The 22759-nt window shown below is 33.8% G+C and overlaps 1 protein-coding gene across 1 annotated transcript in view; it reads left to right on the top strand.

Moving 5' to 3' along the window:
- TNPO1 (transportin 1) overlaps positions 1–22045 on the top strand; it is a 96707-nt gene extending 74662 nt beyond the window's left edge. Inside the window, exons 14-25 of the mRNA XM_053907274.1 lie at positions 802–973; positions 2436–2522; positions 3183–3290; positions 3423–3581; positions 3662–3749; positions 6029–6127; positions 6340–6435; positions 9288–9363; positions 10244–10343; positions 12759–12833; positions 13844–13986; positions 16301–22045. Of these exons, the coding sequence (XP_053763249.1) occupies positions 802–973; positions 2436–2522; positions 3183–3290; positions 3423–3581; positions 3662–3749; positions 6029–6127; positions 6340–6435; positions 9288–9363; positions 10244–10343; positions 12759–12833; positions 13844–13951 (1168 nt within the window). The 3' untranslated portion in view covers positions 13952–13986; positions 16301–22045. The remainder of the gene's footprint in view (positions 1–801; positions 974–2435; positions 2523–3182; positions 3291–3422; positions 3582–3661; positions 3750–6028; positions 6128–6339; positions 6436–9287; positions 9364–10243; positions 10344–12758; positions 12834–13843; positions 13987–16300) is intronic.
- Positions 22046–22759: the final 714 nt, after the last annotated feature.

The raw sequence follows: 22759 nt of genomic DNA, 5'->3' as shown, positions 1-22759 counted from the left end.
ATGTACAGTGGTATGACTTGATAAAAATATACATTATGGAACAGTAACCAAGATCAAGATAATTAGCACATCTCTCACCTCACGTAGTTGACAAAGACTTTGTCTTTTTCTGTGTGGTGAGAAGGGTTAAGATCTATGCTCAGCAACTTTCAAGTGTACAACACTGTAGTATTAATTATAGTCACCATGCTATATATTAGGTGCTCAGAATTTATTCTTGTAATTGCAAATTTGTGCCCTTTGACCACCTGCATCATCCCATTTCCCCTCTCCTGCTAAGAGAAACATTTAAGAGGTCATGACGCTCTGTTCCGATACATCTCAAACTAACTGTTAAAAATGTCATTTTGTGACTCAGTATGTAATCTGAAGGGTAAGGTGCAAGTTCGTTTAACATTTTTAATTCTGATTTCATTCATCTGGACCGGTCACTAGAATTTAAGCTCCCTGAAAATGGGGACATTGTTTTCTTCATTGTTCATTGCTGCATTCCCAGCACTAAGTGACTAAATAATAAATACCAGATAAATTTGTTGAATGTCTGAATATAAGAACCAACGATAGTTTTAGATTTTACCATTGTAGTGAAGCAGATGCACATAGGTGACAGCCTCTTTGAAGGAAAGGATAAGAAATGGGGGAGAAACAATAAAAATAAGCCTCTGTTTTGGTGAGATAAGGAGATAGGCATTTAAAGTGTAAATAGATACTGTATAAACTATAGAGGTAGCTTCCTATCTCTATTATAACCTATTCCTTTTCTACAACAGCAGTAATCTCTCTCTCTTTTTTTAACTGTAGTGCCTTTGCTACCCTAGAAGAGGAGGCTTGTACGGAACTTGTTCCTTACCTTGCTTATATACTTGATACCTTGGTCTTCGCGTTTAGTAAATACCAGCATAAGAACTTGCTCATTCTTTATGATGCCATAGGAACTTTAGCAGATTCAGTAGGACATCATTTAAACAAACCAGTGAGTATCTGTTCTTAACTGTTAAGAAAAAAAATTCTAGCATAGTTAAAATCAGTAGGTTAACATGTATGTGGAAATGAAAATGTTTGGGGAGATGTGAACACTTAGTTACTTTAAGAATGTATATCTTTAAAAGGCAGCAAGTATTTTTACTTTTTAGATGGTATTAATAAATATGTTCTTGGTGTGGAAGTTATATCAGTATATCACATGAATGCACCAACACGTTTTAGAAAAGGGATGGGATCCCTGGGTGGCTCAGTCGGTTAAGCGTCTGACTCTGGCTCAAGTCCTGATCTCACAGGTCATGAGTTCAAGCCTTACATCAGGCTCCGTGCTGACAGCGCAGAGCCTGCTTGGGATATTCTCTCTGCCCTTCACCTGCTCTCTTTCTCGGTCTCTCAAAATAAATAAATAAACTTTATTCATTTAAGTAAATGAAAATTTTTTTATAAAATAGAAAAGGGATAAAGGATTTCAACTTTTAATTCCAAGTATTTTTCTATCCACCACTTCATAAACATTGTAGCTTTAGAGTACCATATCTAAATGTCTGTGTTTTCTTGCTGGAACTTACAGGTATGGGGAATATATACTAAGGTAAAACAACGAGAAATTGGATAAGTTAAAAATGCTAAATAGCAGTATAGAAGAGGAGGTATGTTTGGCTAAGAATCCAAACTCTTGTTTCTAGTAGTGTTAAGAAGAAGGTGATGGAATTGGATTTGTTTAAATAGGATTAAAATAATAGAATTTCATTATAGCTCAAAATTCCCAGCAGAAGAATAGATTACATCTTTATGATTGCTATATAAGAAGTCTTGAGAAATTGTCTGTGTTTATAAGTTATACTTAAAACGGTGCAAGACACTTGGTTCATGGGTTTGCTTTGATGTTGGTTTTGCTTTGTGTGCTGGGGCATGGGGAGTGTTTCTCTGAATGTCTTAGAGCCTTTAGAATCTGTGCCTCTTGTTTACATGATTACTGTTGTTTATTTAGTATTTAGCTGTTTATGGATTCTAACGTTTAAAAAAGACACGTAAATGACTGTCGATCTTTTTCTACAAATGCCCCTGTAAGTTTACCTATCATTTATAACATGCTGTACAACAAGAGCCATATTACATGTTGCAAGTTCCAGAACTAAAAAAATTCAGAATAAAATTTACAGGAATTATCCCTTATTTTGATCAAAGGATTTTTCTGTAGTGATGTGTTTGTATGCATTTTATTTCAAGAAGGATAGAAGATGACTTAAGAATAGAGTAAGATTATATAAATTAAAAGATAAGGCCAAAAGTAAAAATTTTAAAGGTGCTAAGAGGAACAGACTCAATCTTACAAGGCATTCTGTAATGATTTTACACAATTACTCTAAGTGGATTTTAATTTTCATAGACCCAAATTGGACTTATTTACATATGATAGTGGAGCTTTATGTGTTTTTCATCATTATAAATAGGAATATATTCAGATGCTAATGCCTCCACTGATCCAGAAATGGAACATGTTAAAGGATGAAGATAAAGATCTCTTCCCTTTACTAGAGGTATGCTAAGCTGGCAACCATTACTCTAATAGTAGTGTTTCAGCAAAAACAACATGTCTAAATATGAAGTGTTGAGTGTGCATGATAAGTAAAATGTTAATACGTTTGCATTCTGAACCATTTCTGTTAAAATGCTGAGTAAGTATGTAACTGCTCTTACTTTAATTATGTTACAACCATACTAAGAAATACTGTTAAATAGAAAAAGCGTAATGGATCCTATATATATATATATATATGTCATGTGAATTTAGCTACATTTCTTTGTATGGATACAGAGCTATACCATGATAATTAATATAGTTCAAATTATTTTATGTGTTAATGTATTGTATATACACACATACTCAGACTTACGTGAAGTAGCATTGGGACTTGGTGCTAGTAGGAGGGACTTTACTTCATACCCTTTCTGACCAGCTTGAGGTTTGATATTTATTTATTGATTGGTTGATGGGTGGGGAGGGGGGCTTCCCCTTACCAGCAGCAAACTTAAAGCCATGGCTGGCATCCAAAGGAGAGGTTTGAAAAGATAACCTGCTATTATAGAATAGTAGAGCAGGCTAATAAATGGCCAGAATTATACCGAGTACACTCCTAAAGCATTTGTTATAATTTTATGGTACCCAGAAATTTACTTCTGTACTTTATTCTTTCTAGTGCCTATCTTCAGTTGCCACAGCCCTGCAGTCTGGTTTCCTTCCATACTGTGAACCTGTGTACCAGCGTTGTGTGAACCTCGTACAGAAGACTCTTGCACAAGCCATGGTATTTTTAAAAAATACTTATATCTGCCCTCCGGGCATCATAAACATTTTTCTATGGATAGGCATAATGCATACACATTTTTTTCATGTAATTGATTCAAAGTAAGTCTTTTAAAACTTTGTCTAATTTCAGCTGAACAATGCTCAACCAGATCAGTATGAGGCTCCAGATAAAGATTTTATGATAGTGGCTCTTGATTTACTCAGTGGCCTGGCTGAAGGACTTGGAGGCAACATTGAACAGCTGGTAGCCCGAAGTAACATTCTAACACTAATGTATCAGTGCATGCAGGTGAGACTCGTTAAATTAAAATTAATTAAGACATGATTCTCTGTGTTACATTGGGGTTAATACCTTCTTATTCCTTGTAGGATAAAATGCCAGAAGTTCGACAGAGTTCCTTCGCCCTCTTAGGTGACCTGACGAAAGCTTGCTTTCAGCATGTTAAGCCTTGTATAGGTATGAATATTTTCTACTGCTGTGATGTGATTTTTAACAATAGTTTTACATAAGCTACGTTTTTGTATTAAACTGAAATGTCATGGAATCCCAACATTTAGAAACATGCATTTTACTGGTAAAAGGTGCTCTGAGTGAAGCAGGTGGGATGGGAACCCCCTTGCTCCTTTGAATTCATCATCAACTACAGCAGCTCATTAGGCACTTGTGTGACTGGAGAAAAGCTGGAAAAATATTTAGTATAAAGGACATGCCACCTGTGAAGCCTTGGGACTGTATGCCAGTTTATGGATAATTTTTGAATAGCCTCTTTTTGGATTAGAGGTAACCAAAAATAATAACAATCAGGTTTTCTCATGATAAAACAGTGTACTTTCTCGGATATCCTAGGGAACTTTTCAAACAGTTTACATCAAAAGTAAATAATGATTTGTTTTTATTTTAGTAGGATAGCATTTGTTTTAGCCTTTTGTGATGATAATAAAGGATTCCTTAAATAACATCAACTATGATTTGACTATCAAAATCATGGATTAAATGGGTTTTGGGTTTTCTTTCATATCTGTATCCCAATGTTTTGAATAATTCTTACTTATGATACACTTTTTTGGGGTTTTTTGGCATTTCCCCCCCCCCCCCAGTTTTATTGAGATATAATTGACATATAACATTGTATAACTTTCAGGTGTACGACATAATGATTTGAAATAGGTATATATTGCAAAATCACAGTAAGTTTAGTTAACATCCATCGCCTTAATATAGTTAAAGATTTTTTTTTCTTACTGAGAACTCTTAAGATCTGCTATCTTACAATTGGAAGTTTGTAGCCTTTAACCAGCTTCGTCCAATTCCCAATTGTGCTTTTGAATAACAACTATATTTCTGAACTTTGAATAATATTCTGTATTAAACCCTCAAGTTTAAGCCTAATTACTCTAAATGAAAGTGTAATCAATTCTTGTTTTATGGAAAGCTTGTTCTACAGATATTTACCACCGATTTAGTTTTTATGAATTTAAACTTGTATGAAGCGTTTCATTTCTTTTTTTTTTTTTAAGAGTATATAGATGTGTATCTTCTTCAGGAGGTACACCATGTCTAGTTATCTTTCTTTCTCTCTCTCCCTCTCTCTGTGTTATCAGCTATGATTGTTTTCTAGGTTAGGGTTTCTCAAGCAGGGCAATTTTGACACCCCCGACCCTCCCAAACATTTGGTAGTGTCTGGAGACATTTTGTTTACCACTGAGGGTGTGTTACTGATATCTAGTAGGTAGAGGCAAATGATGTTGATAAACATCATACAATGCATGATACAGTGCCCTGCCCCTCACCAGCCCCTCACCCCTGCCACGACCCCTCCCACCCCTTGCCCCACAGCAGAATGATCTGGACCAAATGATTGGTATTACTGAGATTTAGAAACCCTGTCTCAAATCCACGAATTTATTGGGGGTTTAAAAAAAGGATGTTACTCTAATTCATTTAATAGTGAGAATACATACATAGAGTCCTTTTTCATACCGGTATATTTATTACCGAGAGATACAAACCTTATAGGGGAGGCAGGATGATTACTTGATTCTTTCTCTTTGTTTACCAGTTTTCAAAATAATGAATTGATTCCCAGCATCTTCCACAGGTATCTATATTGTGTTTCAGAGTTTAGTTTTTGTTTGTGTTTGGTTCTTTTTTGAGTGTCAGTATGAATTCATGATGCTCAAATTGTCCTACCACTGGCAGTGGGAGCTTAATCAGATGGGCTCCTTAGTCCTTCCTGGTATGACAAAATAGTCCAGGCTTGTTTTGTACATTTCCTGCCTTTACCCTGCAATGAGATGTTTCTCTGATAGCCTTTATTCCTTTCAGTGGAAAATATTTAGAGACTATAATCTGAGCACTAAGGTAAAAGTTACTTTAAAAGCCAAAACCATTGATGTAAAAAAAAAAAAAAAAAATTTGTGTGTGTGAAAAAATGAGCTTTGCAGAAAGCTGTATCAAGTTTTCCTCATTTTTAATTTGAATTTTCTGTCTCATGATGAGAGATTTCTTGACCAACTCTTTTAATAATATCTCAAATAGACCAAAACTTCTGTTTCCTCTTCTACTTCATAGAAAGTTCAATGCCCCTTTCACTTTCTTAAAATAAATACTCTCCGTACCTTTTAGAAATTATTTCTTGCCTAGATTTCAGTTTCCACCTAGTAGATTTCCTTTAAAGCACAGTACACTACTGTTGAGAAGTTTACTACATAGTTGTTAAAAAATTTTTTTTCTAGCTGATTTCATGCCTATATTGGGAACCAACCTAAATCCAGAGTTCATTTCAGTCTGCAATAATGCCACATGGGCAATTGGAGAAATCTCCATTCAAATGGGTAAGATCTTTTTCCCCTTTAAAAGCACTGTATAAATTGTGAGATGCCTTAGTATATTTAGAATTGCTTTTTCTTTATAATTTAAATGAATTTTATATACATATATTTATTATTAACTTGTGTCACAGTGAATAGAGGGAGCAAAGTATTTTCCATTGATATTTTAACATTCAAATTTTTCTTTTTTGTTTTCTCTTTTGGGGATGATTTAGGTATAGAGATGCAGCCTTATATTCCTATGGTGTTGCACCAGCTTGTAGAAATCATTAACAGACCCAACACACCAAAGACGTTGTTAGAGAATACAGGTACCATATGACTGAACTGTTATGGTGAAGAGAAAATTATTTGCCTTTAAGGTTAAGATGCGTAGAGAAACCAAAGCAAAGCTAGCTTTAGAAACCCAGCTTATTAGTAAGAACTATTTTAGATTCTCCGTAATGATACGTACTGTTTTAACTGTATTCCATAACCAGTTTTCAGAGACTTTGAAAAACACTTCTTTCCTATTCTGTGTGTTTAATACTCCCTAAAATGGACCCCAGCTAAAATAACTACTGAACAGTATGAATTTTAATTTTACATTAATTCAGAGAGTAACTGGCAGCTGGGAAGTAATTTTTCTTTTTAATCTATAAAAGTGTGGCCAAAAATATCCTTCACTGTAGTAGTGGCTAACTGGTTAACAATGGCATGTGTATTTTGTATTTTATTGTATACTTTCCTTCAAATTGAGAACTTAGGCAGTACCTTGTAGGATTTTTATTCAGGAGGCTTGTTTCTCTTTTGCATTGATAGAGAGCATGTTGATACTAAAGAGTACCTTCCATACTATAGAACACATTTCTGGGTGATTTTTTTTCCCCACCCTCCCTAATTTTTGCTAATAGTGATAAAAGGTGTAAATTTTATTTTCAATCAGGCACATCCTTTTCTTTTATATACCTAAGATAATTTGAATAAATATAGCCAGTGAGGGTTTTACCGAAATACTGGACAAAGATTAAAATAAGGTTTTCTAAATAAGGAAATTTGTTTTCAAAGGCATTTTAACTTTATATGTTTTAATTATAGAAAGCTTATATTTTAATGTGATGAAAATTGATATGTTTATTGGTATGGAAGGAAATCTTTCAATTATGAAACAGTTATATAGCTGTTTGGCTGTATGGGTACTGTTTATTTTATAAAGCGAATTAGATTTTTCTTGCTGTAAAGTACAAAAATGTATGTATTAGGATGGTTATGAAATCTTGTTGGGTTTTTATCTTTAGAATGCAGTACCTATACATGACATTCAGATTTGGAACACTTACCATTATAAAATTACTGTTGAACCTGAAGAAACTTCCTATTTATTTTTAAATGTGAATGCATAACAGCAAATAAATGTTGAATGTAATGTATATTAAAGTTTCTTGTGGGATATCAGCTTGTGAATTTGTTACAGCTCCATTTACAAATTGGCTTTATTATAAGTTTATGTTCTAAGTATGATTCTACTCTAAGTAAACCAAAAAGTAGTTGATTATGCTCATCAAGTTGATAGCTTAAATTGATAAGAGATTCAGTGGATTCATTTTATCACAAATGGCTGCAGAAAATGTTTCCATTATTCCTTATCCAAAGGGCAGGGGCTAATTATTAAAACCACTGTCAATGACTGAGGTCAATAGATTTTAGCAACTTAATTACCATTTTCTTAATATTTCATAAAGCCAATTCCTTAGTGTATGCCGTTATTTGCTCTTTTTCCAATTAGTATATCCTACACTGAACTTTCTCAATGGACCATCATCTGCTTTATCGCATGTTTCATTGGATCGTTCATACTTGCCTGTTTAATGAGAATGTTGCATAGTTTGTGTCTTTTGAACATAGGTTTTCTTTCTCTTGCTTCATTATGAATCTGCTGGATTTTAGTATTATCTGTGTAGTTTGCTTCAAGTAATCCTTAAACATTTTTCTTTACCCCCCCCCACCCTTTTTTTATGAAAGGTTAACCTGTAAGTTTTTGAGAGAACACCATTAAAGCACCTTATGGTTTGTTTTCTGTTTGTATTTTTTTTCCCGTTGTGTATAAATGTATTTATATGTATGTACCTTTGAATTGCAGAATGCAGTTCTGAGTTGCACTTCTTTTAGCTCTTTGTAAGTTTAAGGACTTCCTGAATTTTGATGGTGAATATGTTTGAGTAATTCCCACTTCGAAATTTTTTTTTTAAGTAAAATATTAGCATGTAATCAGTATGATGTCTTATCTATTTTGTGCTATTGCCTTTTATAGCAAAGACAGATTATTTGTTTATTCCTTTTGTCCACATATCACCTCATTACAGTGGACTATAAATTTCCTTCCTGTCAAATATGGTTTGAAAATAGTGGGCTATTATCTGAGCTGTTACCATTATCACCATCAGAGGTTTATTGGAATGGGATTTGACACAACACAGCAGTTTTCCAATTCCTTCATTTAGTGCATTACTGCAAAACCTAAAATTTGACCATTGATTTGAAATTAGGCAATATGGCAATTTGCTATCAGTCCACTGGTTTTAGAAATCTTAACAGACAAAAAAATCTACCTAAATTGGAATTAAGTTCCTCGATTTTCAAAGATTGGAAATCACTTATTTAAAAAGACATAGAGAAGTAAAGAAATTTTAACTGTTTTAACTTCTGAGAACTGTGTTTGAGTGAACAATTCAGAAATGTAATCTTTCACATTTACTAATATTTCTTGGGGGAAGAACATAGATTTCATTATTAAATTCTGAAATTTCAACTGGCCTTGAATGGAGAATCTCTAAATCCATCTATTTAATCGCTCATCTTTTTATTAACAGAATGTCTTCACACTTGATTGAGCGAGAAAAGCAATTCATCCTGGTTTTTGGTGTTCTCTCAATCTTTAAAGTTTTTTTTGATTCCTTTCGTTTTCCTTTTTCCAAGAGTATGCCATATATGTTGCTGCCCCTTATTTTAGGGGGTGGTAATAAACAGCACTGGTGAAATCTTATGTTTATTATCATACACAAATTCTGTTGGTTTCTGTTTCTGAGTTATTTGTTGTTTTTTCTTTATTTTTTCTCCTTCCCCCTCATTTGCTCATGTCTTGGTTGGCGTTTGGTGGTGTATAACCGTGATTGCGTTACCTTAGCAATAACAATTGGTCGTCTTGGTTACGTTTGTCCTCAAGAGGTGGCCCCCATGCTACAGCAGTTTATAAGACCCTGGTGTGTATTATTCAATCTTTTTTTTTTAATTCATTTTTCTTCACTCTTTCTTTCTCTTTCTATCTCACTTTTAGATATATTTTCAGTTGGTTACAAAAATCACAATCCTTAATCATTGCCAACCATGTGACTAATCTTGTCCTATCAGGTTTGTGAGGTTTTTCAGTAGCATCGTCATGTATATTTATTTTTATGTTGTGGCTAACGACTAATTGATGCATGGGATAAGATTGTCACATGCTTGCTGTGTTAAAAAGCTTGATTATACATGAAAAGCATTTAAATATCCACCAGTAAAATAAAGATGCATGCAAATTCTATAAATTTAGGTTTTTGCATTGTTTCTTTTTTAGAATTAATTTGAAAACTTGGATTGCATTAAGAAATACATGTTTAAATTACGTTATGTATAAAAACCTTATTTGCTTGTTAATGTTAAAGATAAACATCTACACCATAAGTTGTATAATAATAGTTTATATTGTGGCAGTATATCCTATGTTCTGCTTCTTTCGATTGATAATCTTTCAATTCAAGTCATTTTTAGTAGTGTTTAATGGAATACAAGTCATAATACAGTTTTAAAAATTAATAATTTACTCTTGGCTCACCCTCCTTAATAGTTAAACGGGAGATTAAAAACCAACTGTCCATTTTATAGATGCAATCTATTAATAAGAAAATGTGAATTTCGAGGTTTCCACTATACTGAGATTAGATGGGCCCAACATGCAGGAAGTATGAGAAACTTAAACTTTATGAAAATTCTTTGAATATAAACATTATACTGTGCTGCTTATTCCATTAAATACTGTCCATTAGTATTGTGATTGAACCTGCTTTTTACTTAAATGCTAAACTCAATTCTATAATTTAATAGGTGCACTTCTCTGAGAAACATAAGGGACAATGAGGAAAAGGATTCAGCATTTCGTGGGATTTGTACCATGATCAGTGTGAATCCCAGTGGAGTAATCCAAGTAAGATGTTCATAAAGATTTTTTAACTTTTAATATTCTGAGTAATGAAACTTTTTAAAGGGTCACCTGTTTTAAAGCTTTAAATCATGAAAACATACCAAATATTGCATATATTTTCAAAGGTACTAAAAACTATGTTTTTAAAAAGATGTGTTATTTCTTAATATCTTGAAACGGTAATGCTTGTTTGTGATTTCCTAAATCTTTTTTTATGAAATAAATAGATTGAGGTAATAAAGTCAGATTCTTGTCTCAAATTAAGCCAAAGCATCTTTCATCTACGTCCACTTTGTACGTGCCTCCTATCATTGAATATCAGTTTGTTGAGTTTGCAGATACCTACCCTTAACAGTGACCCAAATAGCTTAGGTTACTCTTTGTTAAGAGTAGGTTACTCTTTCTGTTATTTAGAATTAAACTTAGAAATTCAGTAGTGAACAAAAGAGAATAGTGAATTAGCCATTAAAACTGCTTTAACTTGGAGAGCTTATGATTTATTCATCGTTATTTTGTTTCTCATCTTAGTTTTATATAATATCTAGATATTTTTAGCATTTAAAAAAGTTATTTGGCAAAAGTATAAGATATGAGTCTGATAACCTCTGGACCCAAGTGTCAATTTGCAAGACACAAAACAGGAATGTGTTGATTGACACCACGTGTATGAAATTAACAAAATGCAGGCTGTAGAATTCTAGGTTAAGTATCCCAGGTTCCTCAACAGATGAATTGTAAGGAAAAGTATGGGAGGGGTTTTCAAGAAAATACCCTTTCATTTCCAAGAGATAACATGCTTTGAACATCTTTTAATTAACACTTTTTGATATTTCCTGTCTTGTGTTAATGACTGTTGTTTGTTAGTTCAAGTTTAGAAACATTATGTGAATTACAAGTTTATAAGATTCAAATTGATATAGGTGATCAGCATTGAAAAGTTAGAAATGGAAAAAATCTTTTGACTAATTTCTCATTCATAAAACAATGACCTAGTATTAAAATAAGCCTGTACTATTTTTGGAAATGGTCCCTACTTACAAAATAACCTCCTGGCATTAAGTTTCTGGTTGTTTTTTTGTTTTTTGGGGTTTTTCTTCTCAATACCAAAGAACTTTATGTCATCTTTAATGTGTTTAGAGTTATATGATGTATACTACATTACAAAGAAACATTTTCCCATCAGAATTTTGTTGTTTTTGTTTGGTTTTGAATTCACATTTTAAGACCTTAAAACTAACACATATGTATGTGGTCATGAAATCACTGCCAGTTTAAGAGCTGGTAGAAATCTCTGCTTTTTACATTCTTCACTTATATGTGGTTAAAAGAAAATATCTTAAGGTCTGTTTTTTATGTTTAAATTTTTAACAACAGAGTGATATTTGGAAGACAGGGAATCATAATTCTAATAAACCAGATCCTCAGGCACATAGAATTTTATTTGCTTAAATATGTGTTTTATGTACATATTTCAGTCGGTAAATTTTGAAATTTAAGAAAGTGCCCTGAATTAAATAGCAGAATTTTAAATAGTTGACATCAGAACATAAGCAATATCTTAAATGCTATATATTGAACTGCTGTTGAAGTCTGCTAGTCAAGATTGACAAATACTTAAATGAAACATTTAAAGCCTATTGTCACCTTGTTTTCATAGTGAGAATAACCCAATTATCTTTCAAATAATAGAGCATTGGATATTCTTTTTTGCTTGGGTTGGGTTAGGTTGGATTGGGTATTATAACTTGATATATAATTAGTTTTTCTTCTAACTTTTGGTCATTTTGTTTTAAGTTTCGACCTGAAGTTTAGATCTGTTAATTCCTATACTCCCAAGCTTATTTGGCTTCTACTTAGCTAGCTTTAAATTATTTCTAGGCCAGTCAGAACTGTAAGATTATCGAATTTATGTATTTCCCTTTTTTTTTTCCTCCAGTTTATTTATTTATTTTGAGAGAGAGAGAGAGAGAGAGAGAGAGAGAGAGAGAGAATCCTAAGCAGGCTGCACACTGTCCATGCAGAGCCTAGTGTAGGACTCAATCACATGAACCATGAGGTTATGACCTGAACCTAAATCGAGTCGGATGCTTAACTGAGCCACGCAGGCACCCCAATTTATATATTTAATTCATTGAATGAAGGTTTTTAAAACTGGTGTTCATTTAATATTTTCAGTCCATTGTTGATGCTCATTAGACTGGGGTTTTGGAATAGGAAATCTAATACAAAGGGGCATTACATTCCAATATAAACTGAATGAGTAGAGGTTTCTCGATGGTGGAATAATAGGGATACCCATTAAGTAATCCTTTATAATTCCTTATCATAAAAAAACTTGAGGTAGGATTTGGTTGTGATAGGTACGTTTTGCTGTGTTTGACAAATAGCAATCTAAGATGTGTTTCCTGCTTGTTACAGGATTTTATATTTTTTTGTGATGCTGTTGCATCGTGGATTAACCCAAAAGATGATCTGAGAGACATGTTCTGTAAGGTAAGGTAACTAAAAAGTTTTTATGGTAGATATCTTGGGACTGTTACAATCCTGGTTGGAAAGTTTAAATTACTTTTATATTTCATATGAAACTTGGACTCTTTGAATCCGTATTGATTGGTAGACCATATAACCTTTGGTCTTGGCAAAAAAGTTGGCTTGATCTTTTCTTAAGGTATAGCAGTGACTCAATAGAGTACACACTTCAAAAATATTTTCTGAAGCAATACCACTGATTTCATGTGGTCCCACGTTCAAAGATGACTGGCTGAGATTTGAAGCATAAACTGTTGAACAAAGTAATTTTAAGTGTTTTACACAGGGATTAAATCTGTATAGTTGTTCTGGTAGTGTCCCTCTGGATTAACTCCAGTCAGTACTCAACCATTAACAAAATAAGAAATACAGTGTTACACATTTGAATCACCTATTACTGAAATTAGTGAACTGTGGTTGCAGATGTGAACCCAAAAATTTATATATTTTCAATTTGAAAAAACTTAATGTGCCATAGGAATTTTATCCCTTGATTGAGTTCTGTACTTTCTTGTATTAGGTCAGAGTTTATTTAGTATATATCTCTTACTAGGTCACTTGCTGAATTCTATCTAAACTTTCCAAAGCCAAGTTTAGCACATATTATGTGGTGCTTTTATTTTTTATTATTTTTTTAATGTTTATTTGAGAGACAGAGACAGATAGCGGGAATGGGGAAGGGGCAGAGAGAGAGAGAGAGAGAGAGACAATCTGAAGCAGGCTCCAGGCTGTGAGCTGTCAGCACAGAGCCCAACACGGGGCTCAAACTCAGAAACTGTCAGATCATGACCTGAGCTGAAGTTGGGTGCTTAACCTACTGAGCCACCCAGGTGCCCCTTTTATGAGGTGCTTTTAGACAGGATACACCAACAAAGTTTGAGAATCACTGCTTTAAAATGGATAAAATTTTTAAAAAAGATTGGAGTTTTTCTCTTGTTAGTGATAAATTAATGATTTTTTTTCACTTTTTGCAGATCCTTCATGGATTTAAAAATCAAGTTGGGGATGAAAATTGGAGGCGTTTCTCTGACCAGTTTCCGCTTCCCTTAAAAGAGCGTCTTGCAGCTTTTTATGGTGTTTAATCTCATACACTTAAGCTGCAGTCCCATAATTAGGGGTAAGTTGTAAGAAGTTTTGAGTTTTTCAGGGTGAAGAAACTTAGGTCTGCAATCTAAACCTACTGAGTGAAATTAAAGCTATATGTTTTTCTACAGAGGTTGAGTAAAACATTCTTAAGCTATATTAGACTTGAAATTTAAAATCCTTAAGGCTAGAGAATTTTTTTTTTAACTGACAAGCAAGGGTTAACAAAATGCATCATTTTACTTTCAGTCCTGAGTAGAAGGAAATCTAAGTTGGTATGCTAGTTAGACTACTCGACATAGTAATCCTTCTTAAATTTTTTGCCCTGTAAGAATTCTCCCCACATTCACTTTGGCACAGGGTAGAAATGATTTTGAAGTATGAATTTATCGTCTGTGATATATGAAGGACTTCTGCGGTTGTGAGCTTCAGGGAAAAGCCCACTAGAATTGGAACTAGTATAGGGCTCAGTAGATAGGAATATTTAATATTCATTTTTCAAGGTTGTATTTTACGGAGCACCTGCCATGTGACCAGCACTGTTTTAAAATGGACAATGGAAGAGTGTATTTCGCTTTGGGGTGGTAGAGGGGTAAGTCCATGTGGACTCTTGTTCCTCGAGTTTTTCTTTACTTATGTAGAACTAATAATCCTGATCTCTTAGCTTCAGTTCCATCATTGAGTTATTTTGAAGATTAAATAGTAAACTATATGTGATGCCAGAACTTAGTGTATATTGCTTAACACACTAAGTTGGCTCAGTAAATGTTAGGAATATGGACCAGTACAGGGAACGAGAATACCCTTCTTTAGGTGTTGAACATGAACTGAGACATATTTGACTGGAGGGCCAAGGAGTATACTCACTGGTGTCCAGAAGATGTCCACCAACTTCAGTCACCTTTTCTGTTGGGAGTTTTTGTCGACTTGCTTGTTTACTTTGAACTAGATTTTAAACCTGGAAAGATTTCAGCTTCCAAGTTGTCAAAGCTGCAGGGCAGTAGAAATGGACTTGTAGTCTCTGGAATATCTCAGAGCCCTGTATGCATCTTATCCCCCTGTAGTTTTGAGTCCTTGGGGCTATTTTGTGGCTTTAGCATTTTGGAAAAGTGCGTAATTCACTTTATGTTAAATCGTGAAAATGTAATAGATGAGAATGATTCTTAACATCAAGGGTTGAAAAATAGAACAGTGAGCTGAATCTTTAGCAAAGACTTTTCAGATTTAATATCTTCTGTGATCTCTGTCCTGTCACCAATTAGGAATTAACTGAGTTGATTTACTCTAAGACAATATATGACGAAAGTATTCGTTTTCTAATTAGAGATAAAAGTGGATCAGTATCTTTATTCCTGCCTTTTTTATAATGTTCCCTTTTTTCAGAGGCAGAGAAAAGGTGTTGCATGTACTTCTCCACAGATGGGCTAATCACACCCTGAATTTACATCAGTCTTCATAATAAATGTCCAGTGTTTGGTACGAGTGGTTAGTAGATTTTTGTTGTGAAGACCACTGTCAGGCACTGGTTACAATCTCCTAGGAATCTGTTTTATTTCTCAATGTGCTTATTGTTAAAACTGCTAGTGTCTTTAATAGGAAAATCAAGAGGTCTGAGAACATAGGAAATGACTGAGCAGGATAGGGCCTGAAGAATTATTAATAAGGAACATCAAGGAGGCAGGTGTTAAAACTTACTTTTTGGTATTTGCTGAATGTAGTAACCTTAGTACAGTTCAAACACCATTAGGGCCTCCTAAGCTAAAACATCAGACAACCAAAAATAAGTAGTTCAAACACCATTAGGGCCTCCTAAGCCAAAACATCAGACAACCAAAAATAAGTAATTCTTCTTTATTTTTTCCTGGATTGGATTTTCATGTGCATAACATTGGGCATAGTGGCCCCAAAAAAAGATCATGTATTCATTCTCACTGAGGAAAGAATTATTTTAAAGCAAGTGTTATTTGACTTTGAAGAAGGTAAGGCAACTTGTTACATGTGGAATAACCGATTCCCATTGGGGCCCATTGTGCAAAGGGTGTTAAAGAATTAGATTGATAGCATCCTACAAGATGGCCATCTAAATTTCATCTGTATGAGGTGTTCCACACCTCTCTGCATGTCTTCAGCTTGGTGTCACTCCTCATACCTGATGCAGATGACAGTTGAAAGCCATAGGAGAAGGCAGCGACATGGGTTATCATGGACTACTGGCATGATCTTAGACAATTTATCCTGTTTGTCATTTTCTGTAGTTAGAAGTAGCGCTCTCACTTGATTAGTTATGTGTTTCACTGGCTTTAAGAGAAACAGTTGCTAAAATATAAAATTGTTTTCTTTTCTTATAGGTCCTTCAGTCTTGGAGACTATGAGGGAGCCTCTGCACCCAGGGAAAATGTTACCCTTTACAGGGGGGAAGGGTAAACCAGTAGGGAATACAGTACAATCCCAACCCTACTGGGAGGGGCGGGAGGGAGGTGTTGCCGTCACTGTATTAAGTCGATGTTGGGAAACGTTTTAACATCTGGAGCCTTTGTGGGTGGAAATCTGTCTCCAATTACAACTCCGCACTGGATGTGAAGAAGCAAAAACAAAAAACAAAACAAAAAAACAAAACAAAATCTATTCAGTCTACTCACAAAACAGTACATCCTGGAATATTATGGGGAATTGTACCAAAACAAGAACCACATAAATGATGCATAGGGATAAGAAAGAGGAAAAATTCTATAGCGCACAATAAAGGAAACCTAAGAATGGGGTTACAAACAGTAAAGAAGCTTTTTTTTTTCTTAATTTAAAGATTTTTATAAATTTTCCCACATGATGGGGCCTTGTTTTTGCATGCTGATGAAGAACTACACAAATGAAGCTAATAGAATTAAAATCAGCTTGCCTACCCATAGTAGAAGCAGGTTCTTGGAAGTTACAATTTAAGGTACCCCAGAAAAGTTGGAAATAAAACCAAGCAAATTTAAACAATGAAGCACCCTGTGAAATGCCAAATGAGTCACTCCTTTTACCTTTGTGGGATGGGCAGGGAGGGAGGAATAAATGGGGTTGGGCATATCAAACTAAAGATTGACATCTTGATTTTGCATTAAAACATTAATGTAGTGGATATAATTTGATGGTTGTACTTCATTAGATTTAATTTCTAGGCCAAGACGTTCTTTTTAAAGTGCAGTTTAAGGTTCAGGCATGCATTCTGGCTCATAGTGATTGAAAGTACTTTAAATTAGTGGGGAAGTAGCATGCTTGCATCACATAGAGTGAGATTGGTATTCATTTACCTCTGGTGCGCCAGTGTGTGTTGCAGTTTACCAATTCAATATAGCCCTGCATTTAAAATTCCTTTTTAAGATTTGTGGATTTTTTATTTTTATTAAGAATATAGATATAAAGTACTGTAGTTTACAGCTAGGCCTTGAAATATCTTTTTAGGATCTCGTTAGGAGTAAGATTGATATTGTATTGTGTGTAACCTGCACAATGTGGAAAGCTGATATACCTGTGCAAAATCTTTGCCTCCGTGCTGTCAGTGTGATGTGCTTTCTGCATGGTTATATACTACTAGTGATTTTATCAAAACTTCTAAAACATAAAATACATGGTAAAAGATCTGTAAGAGGCTGCATAAATGTTAGTTGGCACATAAAGACAATTGTAGAAGTTGAAGACATGATTGCTATATCTCAATGTTTATTCCCACTCAACATATTGCCTTCTAAGCTTTCTTTTTTTGTTCAAAGCATGATCTTAAAGATGTTTAAGTTAATGGATGTAATGCAGGGTTCCTACACTGTATTGGCGCATGTTGGTGGCCCTCTGTGCCCTAGACAGATGCACACAGGGTGCAAGTAAAAAGCTACAGAGTGAAAGTTGGTTTGGATCCTCTTCATTTCATTTGTTTAGCTTTTCTGTTATTTTTCTCTACTTACATGTATTCCTGTGAATAAATCCTTGTTAAGTTAACCCTTTACTTTTCCTTCCATGTGTATTTTCTTATATACTGTGAATGTGAAAACCTAACTGGTACACTTGATCTTGTGTCCATATGAAAGTGCAAGTCTTTATTAATTTGGATTGCCTGAACAGTGTATCCCATGATGATGAAGGAAAATGGAGAGATTTTTCTTTTTAACTCTGCTGGTCAGAGATGAAGCCACACCTTTCCATTTTTCAATGCTGCATATTTAATCTGCAACAAAAATGTTAAGCCATAACAACCTTTTTATATTTTAGTTTGTCACCTTTGCATTGCAGAATAAATCCTGAATAACCATTTTTATAAGCAGTTGCTCCTCTTTGCATGGTTCTGTTCTTCTAAAGGTGTTGAATGATACAGCCATTGCACTGAAGTTTGAGCTGTATGCGTGTGAATTTAAAAATACCGTTTCAAACAACTTCAAATGCATGGTAGCATGCAGAAAGGTTTTTGTTACTGTGTGTGTGTGTGTGCGTGTGTGTGTGCGTGTGTGTGTGTGTATATGTGTGTATTTTTTTAAACATGTTCTTTCACCTTTTTCCCTCTACTTTGGCTTTGCAAATTTCAGTCTGTAGAGCCCAAAATTAAGTCCTATTTTACAAATGTCCAGTTTGTTTTTTTGTTTTTTTTTAATTATAAAGTTGGATCCAAAGGGTATGTAGCATTTTGCTTTCTAGTACCTTGCTTCATTGGGAGCTCCAATTTTGCTTCAGTCTTCAAAACCTGATTAGTATAGCCATTTTATCCTTAAATCCTAGTGACACTCTGTAGTTTGTCAAATACTTCTTAGAATTTAGTGTTGGAGATATTTTAGTATTCTGGAAGAAGTAAAATATAGATTGAAAGAAATGGCAAAATTCTTCCCTAAACACTTTAAAACAAACCTATAAAAACAACCCTCAGTAAAATTATCTGGACCTGTGATTGACAATTCCACACTGACTGAAAAGTGATTTGTTACCTCTTTGATTAAAAATTGGTTTTTAATTAAGCAGATATGTAAGATGGAGTGTGCCCATTTTTGTAGTCACTTAACCTGTTTTAAATTTAAAGGAAATTTAATTTAAAAATAGTCAAATTAAGGAAATACGATTGGCAACCTGAGATTGGGTTGGGTTTTTTGTGCTTTTCTGCCCTTGAGGTTATTGTTTCTCCCTAATTTATATTTCAGATACGTAGTATAGCCTAGGAATTTGCAGAAGCCATTTAAGTTCTCTTTGAGGTAAGCTCTGATTTAGCATTTATTATTCTGATAAAACTTAATACATCATGGGATATATATAAAGCAACTTAATTCTTGTGGTGTAGTCTTAATAGTTTTGAATGTTGACTGAATGTCTATGAAATCGTGTTTGTCTTTGTTACATTCCAGTGTTTCTGCCTCTTGGCATGCTTAAAGCACGGCTTACTTCATCTGCTCCTTCCACACTAAAGTGCTGTTAGTGTGCTCAACTACAGAAATAGCCGCTGCTAAGTGATGTAGATTTTCTACTTGAATATTTTTATGTTGTAGGAACCTCAGGAGGTCAGTGTTTACTGTTTTATATATGCCTTCTTTTTCCTGTTCGAGCTTCTCTCTTTGAAGGATTCTAACAGAACAAAAGCTGCTGATCAACCTAAGTTGGAAACAGAAAGTGTATTTAATATAATTTAAATGCATGTTTGGCAGTTCAGTGTTGTAGTCGGTTCATTAGCAAGTGAACTTAGTGCCACAGAATTCATTTATTCAGGAAAGAATTTTGCTTTTTGTATTGTCTAATCTCTTTAATAACTTCATACCGTGTAAAAAAAAAATCACTTTTTTATATTTTTTAGTTGGTTATTTCCCAAATAATCAACATGTAAATAATCTTTAAGAGCCAGTTCTGATGCTTTACATTATTGCTACTTGATTTGTGACGCAAGTTAGGTTTCAGAAGAATAGATTTTAAGACACTTAACCAAGCCATTACATCTTAAAAACGAAAGAAGTAGCATACATTTTGTAATTAACATATTGATAAACACTGTGATTTTTTTTGTTAAGACTTTTTCATTGATCTGAATTGCTTAAATTGCATATATTGTAAAATAGGATCAGATGTATATTTTAAAATAATTTGAACTGACTTTTCCTCTCTTGAAATGCTTTGTCTACTCAGTTATGAAATATTCAGATACAAGTTTTATCTCAGGTGAATACTCTTGTATCCTTTTTGCTTTGGTGACATATGCTATAAAGGTTCATCGTACTTAGTTTGTTTTTTAGTGTATTTCATGAAGAATCTTCGCATTTAGTCAGATTTTCCAATCCTTACTCTAGCAGACTAGGGTGGTATAGATCCCTCCTGGCAAGCCTTTTGCATGCAGGTTTACCTTGAAAGTGAATTCAATTTGGTCCTCCTTTTCTCCAAACCCTCAAGATAGGAAAAGGGGTTTTTCTGTCCTGTACTGAATTACCCTGCATAGCTGAGATGCCAGAATTAAACTAATTATATCTTAAGCTCTTTAGTCTAAATTTAACTTTCAATCCTTTGCCATAAAGAAAAAAGTGGTTTTTTTGCTTCATATAATTAATCTATATTATTCATATTGAATGTATTAACAGATAACGGTGCAAAAGACATTCTTCCCAAGAGAAGAGTGTACCATGCGTAACTGCAATTTAAATCCTTCTTTAGTAGTACTTTAAAATACAGCTTTGCTTATTGAGTTATTTTTGCAAATATTACAAGGGGGAAAACACTAACTGTTGCTACTAGTACTGTTACTGAAGTGTAGGCATTGAAATCTTAAAAACTAGGGTCTTCAGATTAAGGGATAATCTAGGTGAAAAATCAGATCGATAAAGAGCTGTGTAACAATATCATCTAGTAATAATACCATGCAAGAGCATTGTATACTTACTTAGTAGACTTCATACTGTATTAAATACGGAGATATTTCTAATGCCTCTTAAAATTAAATTTTGCATAAAAGTTTTCATTCACTTGTACACTTTCCAGGTGACTTGTGACGAATTTTTTCAGTCTTAATTTAGACCTTTCCCCCATTGGTATTACTTATATGTAGAGGATTCTTTACCTTTATTCCTAATTCTTATACATGTTAATTTTAAGGTATACATTTAAATTAATAGCAACTGTTTATTGTGATTTGTATCCCAGAATGTATTGTGTTTTTAAAAAAACTGTATGCATGATTTTAAGGGAAGTTAAAATGGTGATTTTTTTTTTTTCTCACCTCTTGTACATTTTAAAACCAAACCAAATCTTTTTGCCAAGCACTGTATCCCTAATTAGGAAAATAGTATTTTCCCTTTTGTTGAAATTTTTGTTCATGTACCATAGAATCCTCTTTTACTATGGCTTGGTATTATGCAGAATTAGCTATTTTGCAAGTCTAATTATCTTCCTCAAAGCCTACTATAACATGGTTAGCCTGTAAGGCAGTGTTTGTCCCCTCCTAATACCAGCCTCATAAAGGGGTTTCGCTGTACTTTCCCCATATTACCTTACTGATGTTTTCCTGTGTGGATATATAACCAAATTAAGATTGGATGATTTCTATGGAGATAATAATTAGACAATACTGTATAATTAATTTTACTTAGTAGATGATCATCTGTGAGGAGATGTTTAAACGTGGTTAATGACTTCACTTCATATTATAAAGCAGTTTTACAATTAATATTCATGTTAACATTGGGTGCAATAATTTAGTAGTTTTAGCGTTAGTTATAAATAACTGGATCTTTCTGCTGACAACTTAGGTTGTATGAGTTATGCTTAAAAGCTTTAAATCTGATGTTTCCTGTACCTGCCACACTATGTTAGAATGTGTCCTTCAAATAGATCCTCCTGCAACTTCTCAAACTGTACTAAATTGATATTTCTTGAAGTCTAACTCTGTGCTAACAGATCTTCATTTTAAATAGAATATGGTTTTAATTTTTGATAAGCTGCTGAATTTTAAAGAGAGTTTTTTGGGGCCACCAAATATTTTGGATCATGCAGAGAATATATATTGTACTGTAGTAATTTTGTATTTACATTTGTATGATGTGACATAATAGATGTGAATGTTAATCACTGCTTGACTATGTTAATAAAGTTGTTTAACTATAGATGTTTCACTCTGATTTTTAATGAAAGGAAATGAGCTTTCTTTCCCTCCCTACCCCCCATTTTGGGTCCAGATCAGTCTTGTTGTGTTGTTTTTTGTTGTTTGGGGATTTTTGTTTGTTTCAGGTTTTTTTCTTAGCTTACATATAGTGCACTCTTGTTTGGCAACCATTTTTAAATTGAAGTATTTTTTATTTTTATAGTTCAGTAAAAATATTTGTCCCACATTTTAATTTAACTGCTATTGTTGGTGTATTTTCTAAACAGATTCTAGGTTCAGCTTTTTGTGGACGAGGAGGGAAAAATAGTGCTCTGCAAAAGGAATTGAAAAGATGAAGTCCTGAATAAAACATCGTGAGGATAGATTGCATGAATGTGTATGGATGTGTGTCCTATTAAGGCGAGATTCCAGGGTTTAGGACTTAGATTGTGGGAGAAAATACTCAAAGGCAGCCTAATTATTGGTCATTCAAGATCCTGATTTGCTGCTATAATCTCAAAGAAACTGTGCCTGAAAGTAAAAACTTTTGGGTTTTTTGGTAAGTCTTTTAATATTTTTGTGAAACTAAAATACAAATGTTAGGATGTTTTCACTTGATCCTTCTTTTTTTAACTGATGGGCATTTTTATCTTGTGATTACTTCATAATACATGTTGTTTTAAGTAGGTTACCTATGATTCTTTAGGAGTGATTGGAAAAGAAGCTTTTGAACTAG

This window comes from Panthera pardus, unplaced genomic scaffold (assembly GCF_024362965.1).
Source record: "Panthera pardus isolate Hobbes unplaced genomic scaffold, ASM2436296v1 HiC_scaffold_2, whole genome shotgun sequence".
Taxonomy (NCBI): Eukaryota; Metazoa; Chordata; class Mammalia; order Carnivora; family Felidae; genus Panthera; species Panthera pardus.
The sequence above is the reverse complement of the archived record's forward strand: the minus strand, read 5'-3'. Positions and strand labels throughout refer to the sequence as shown.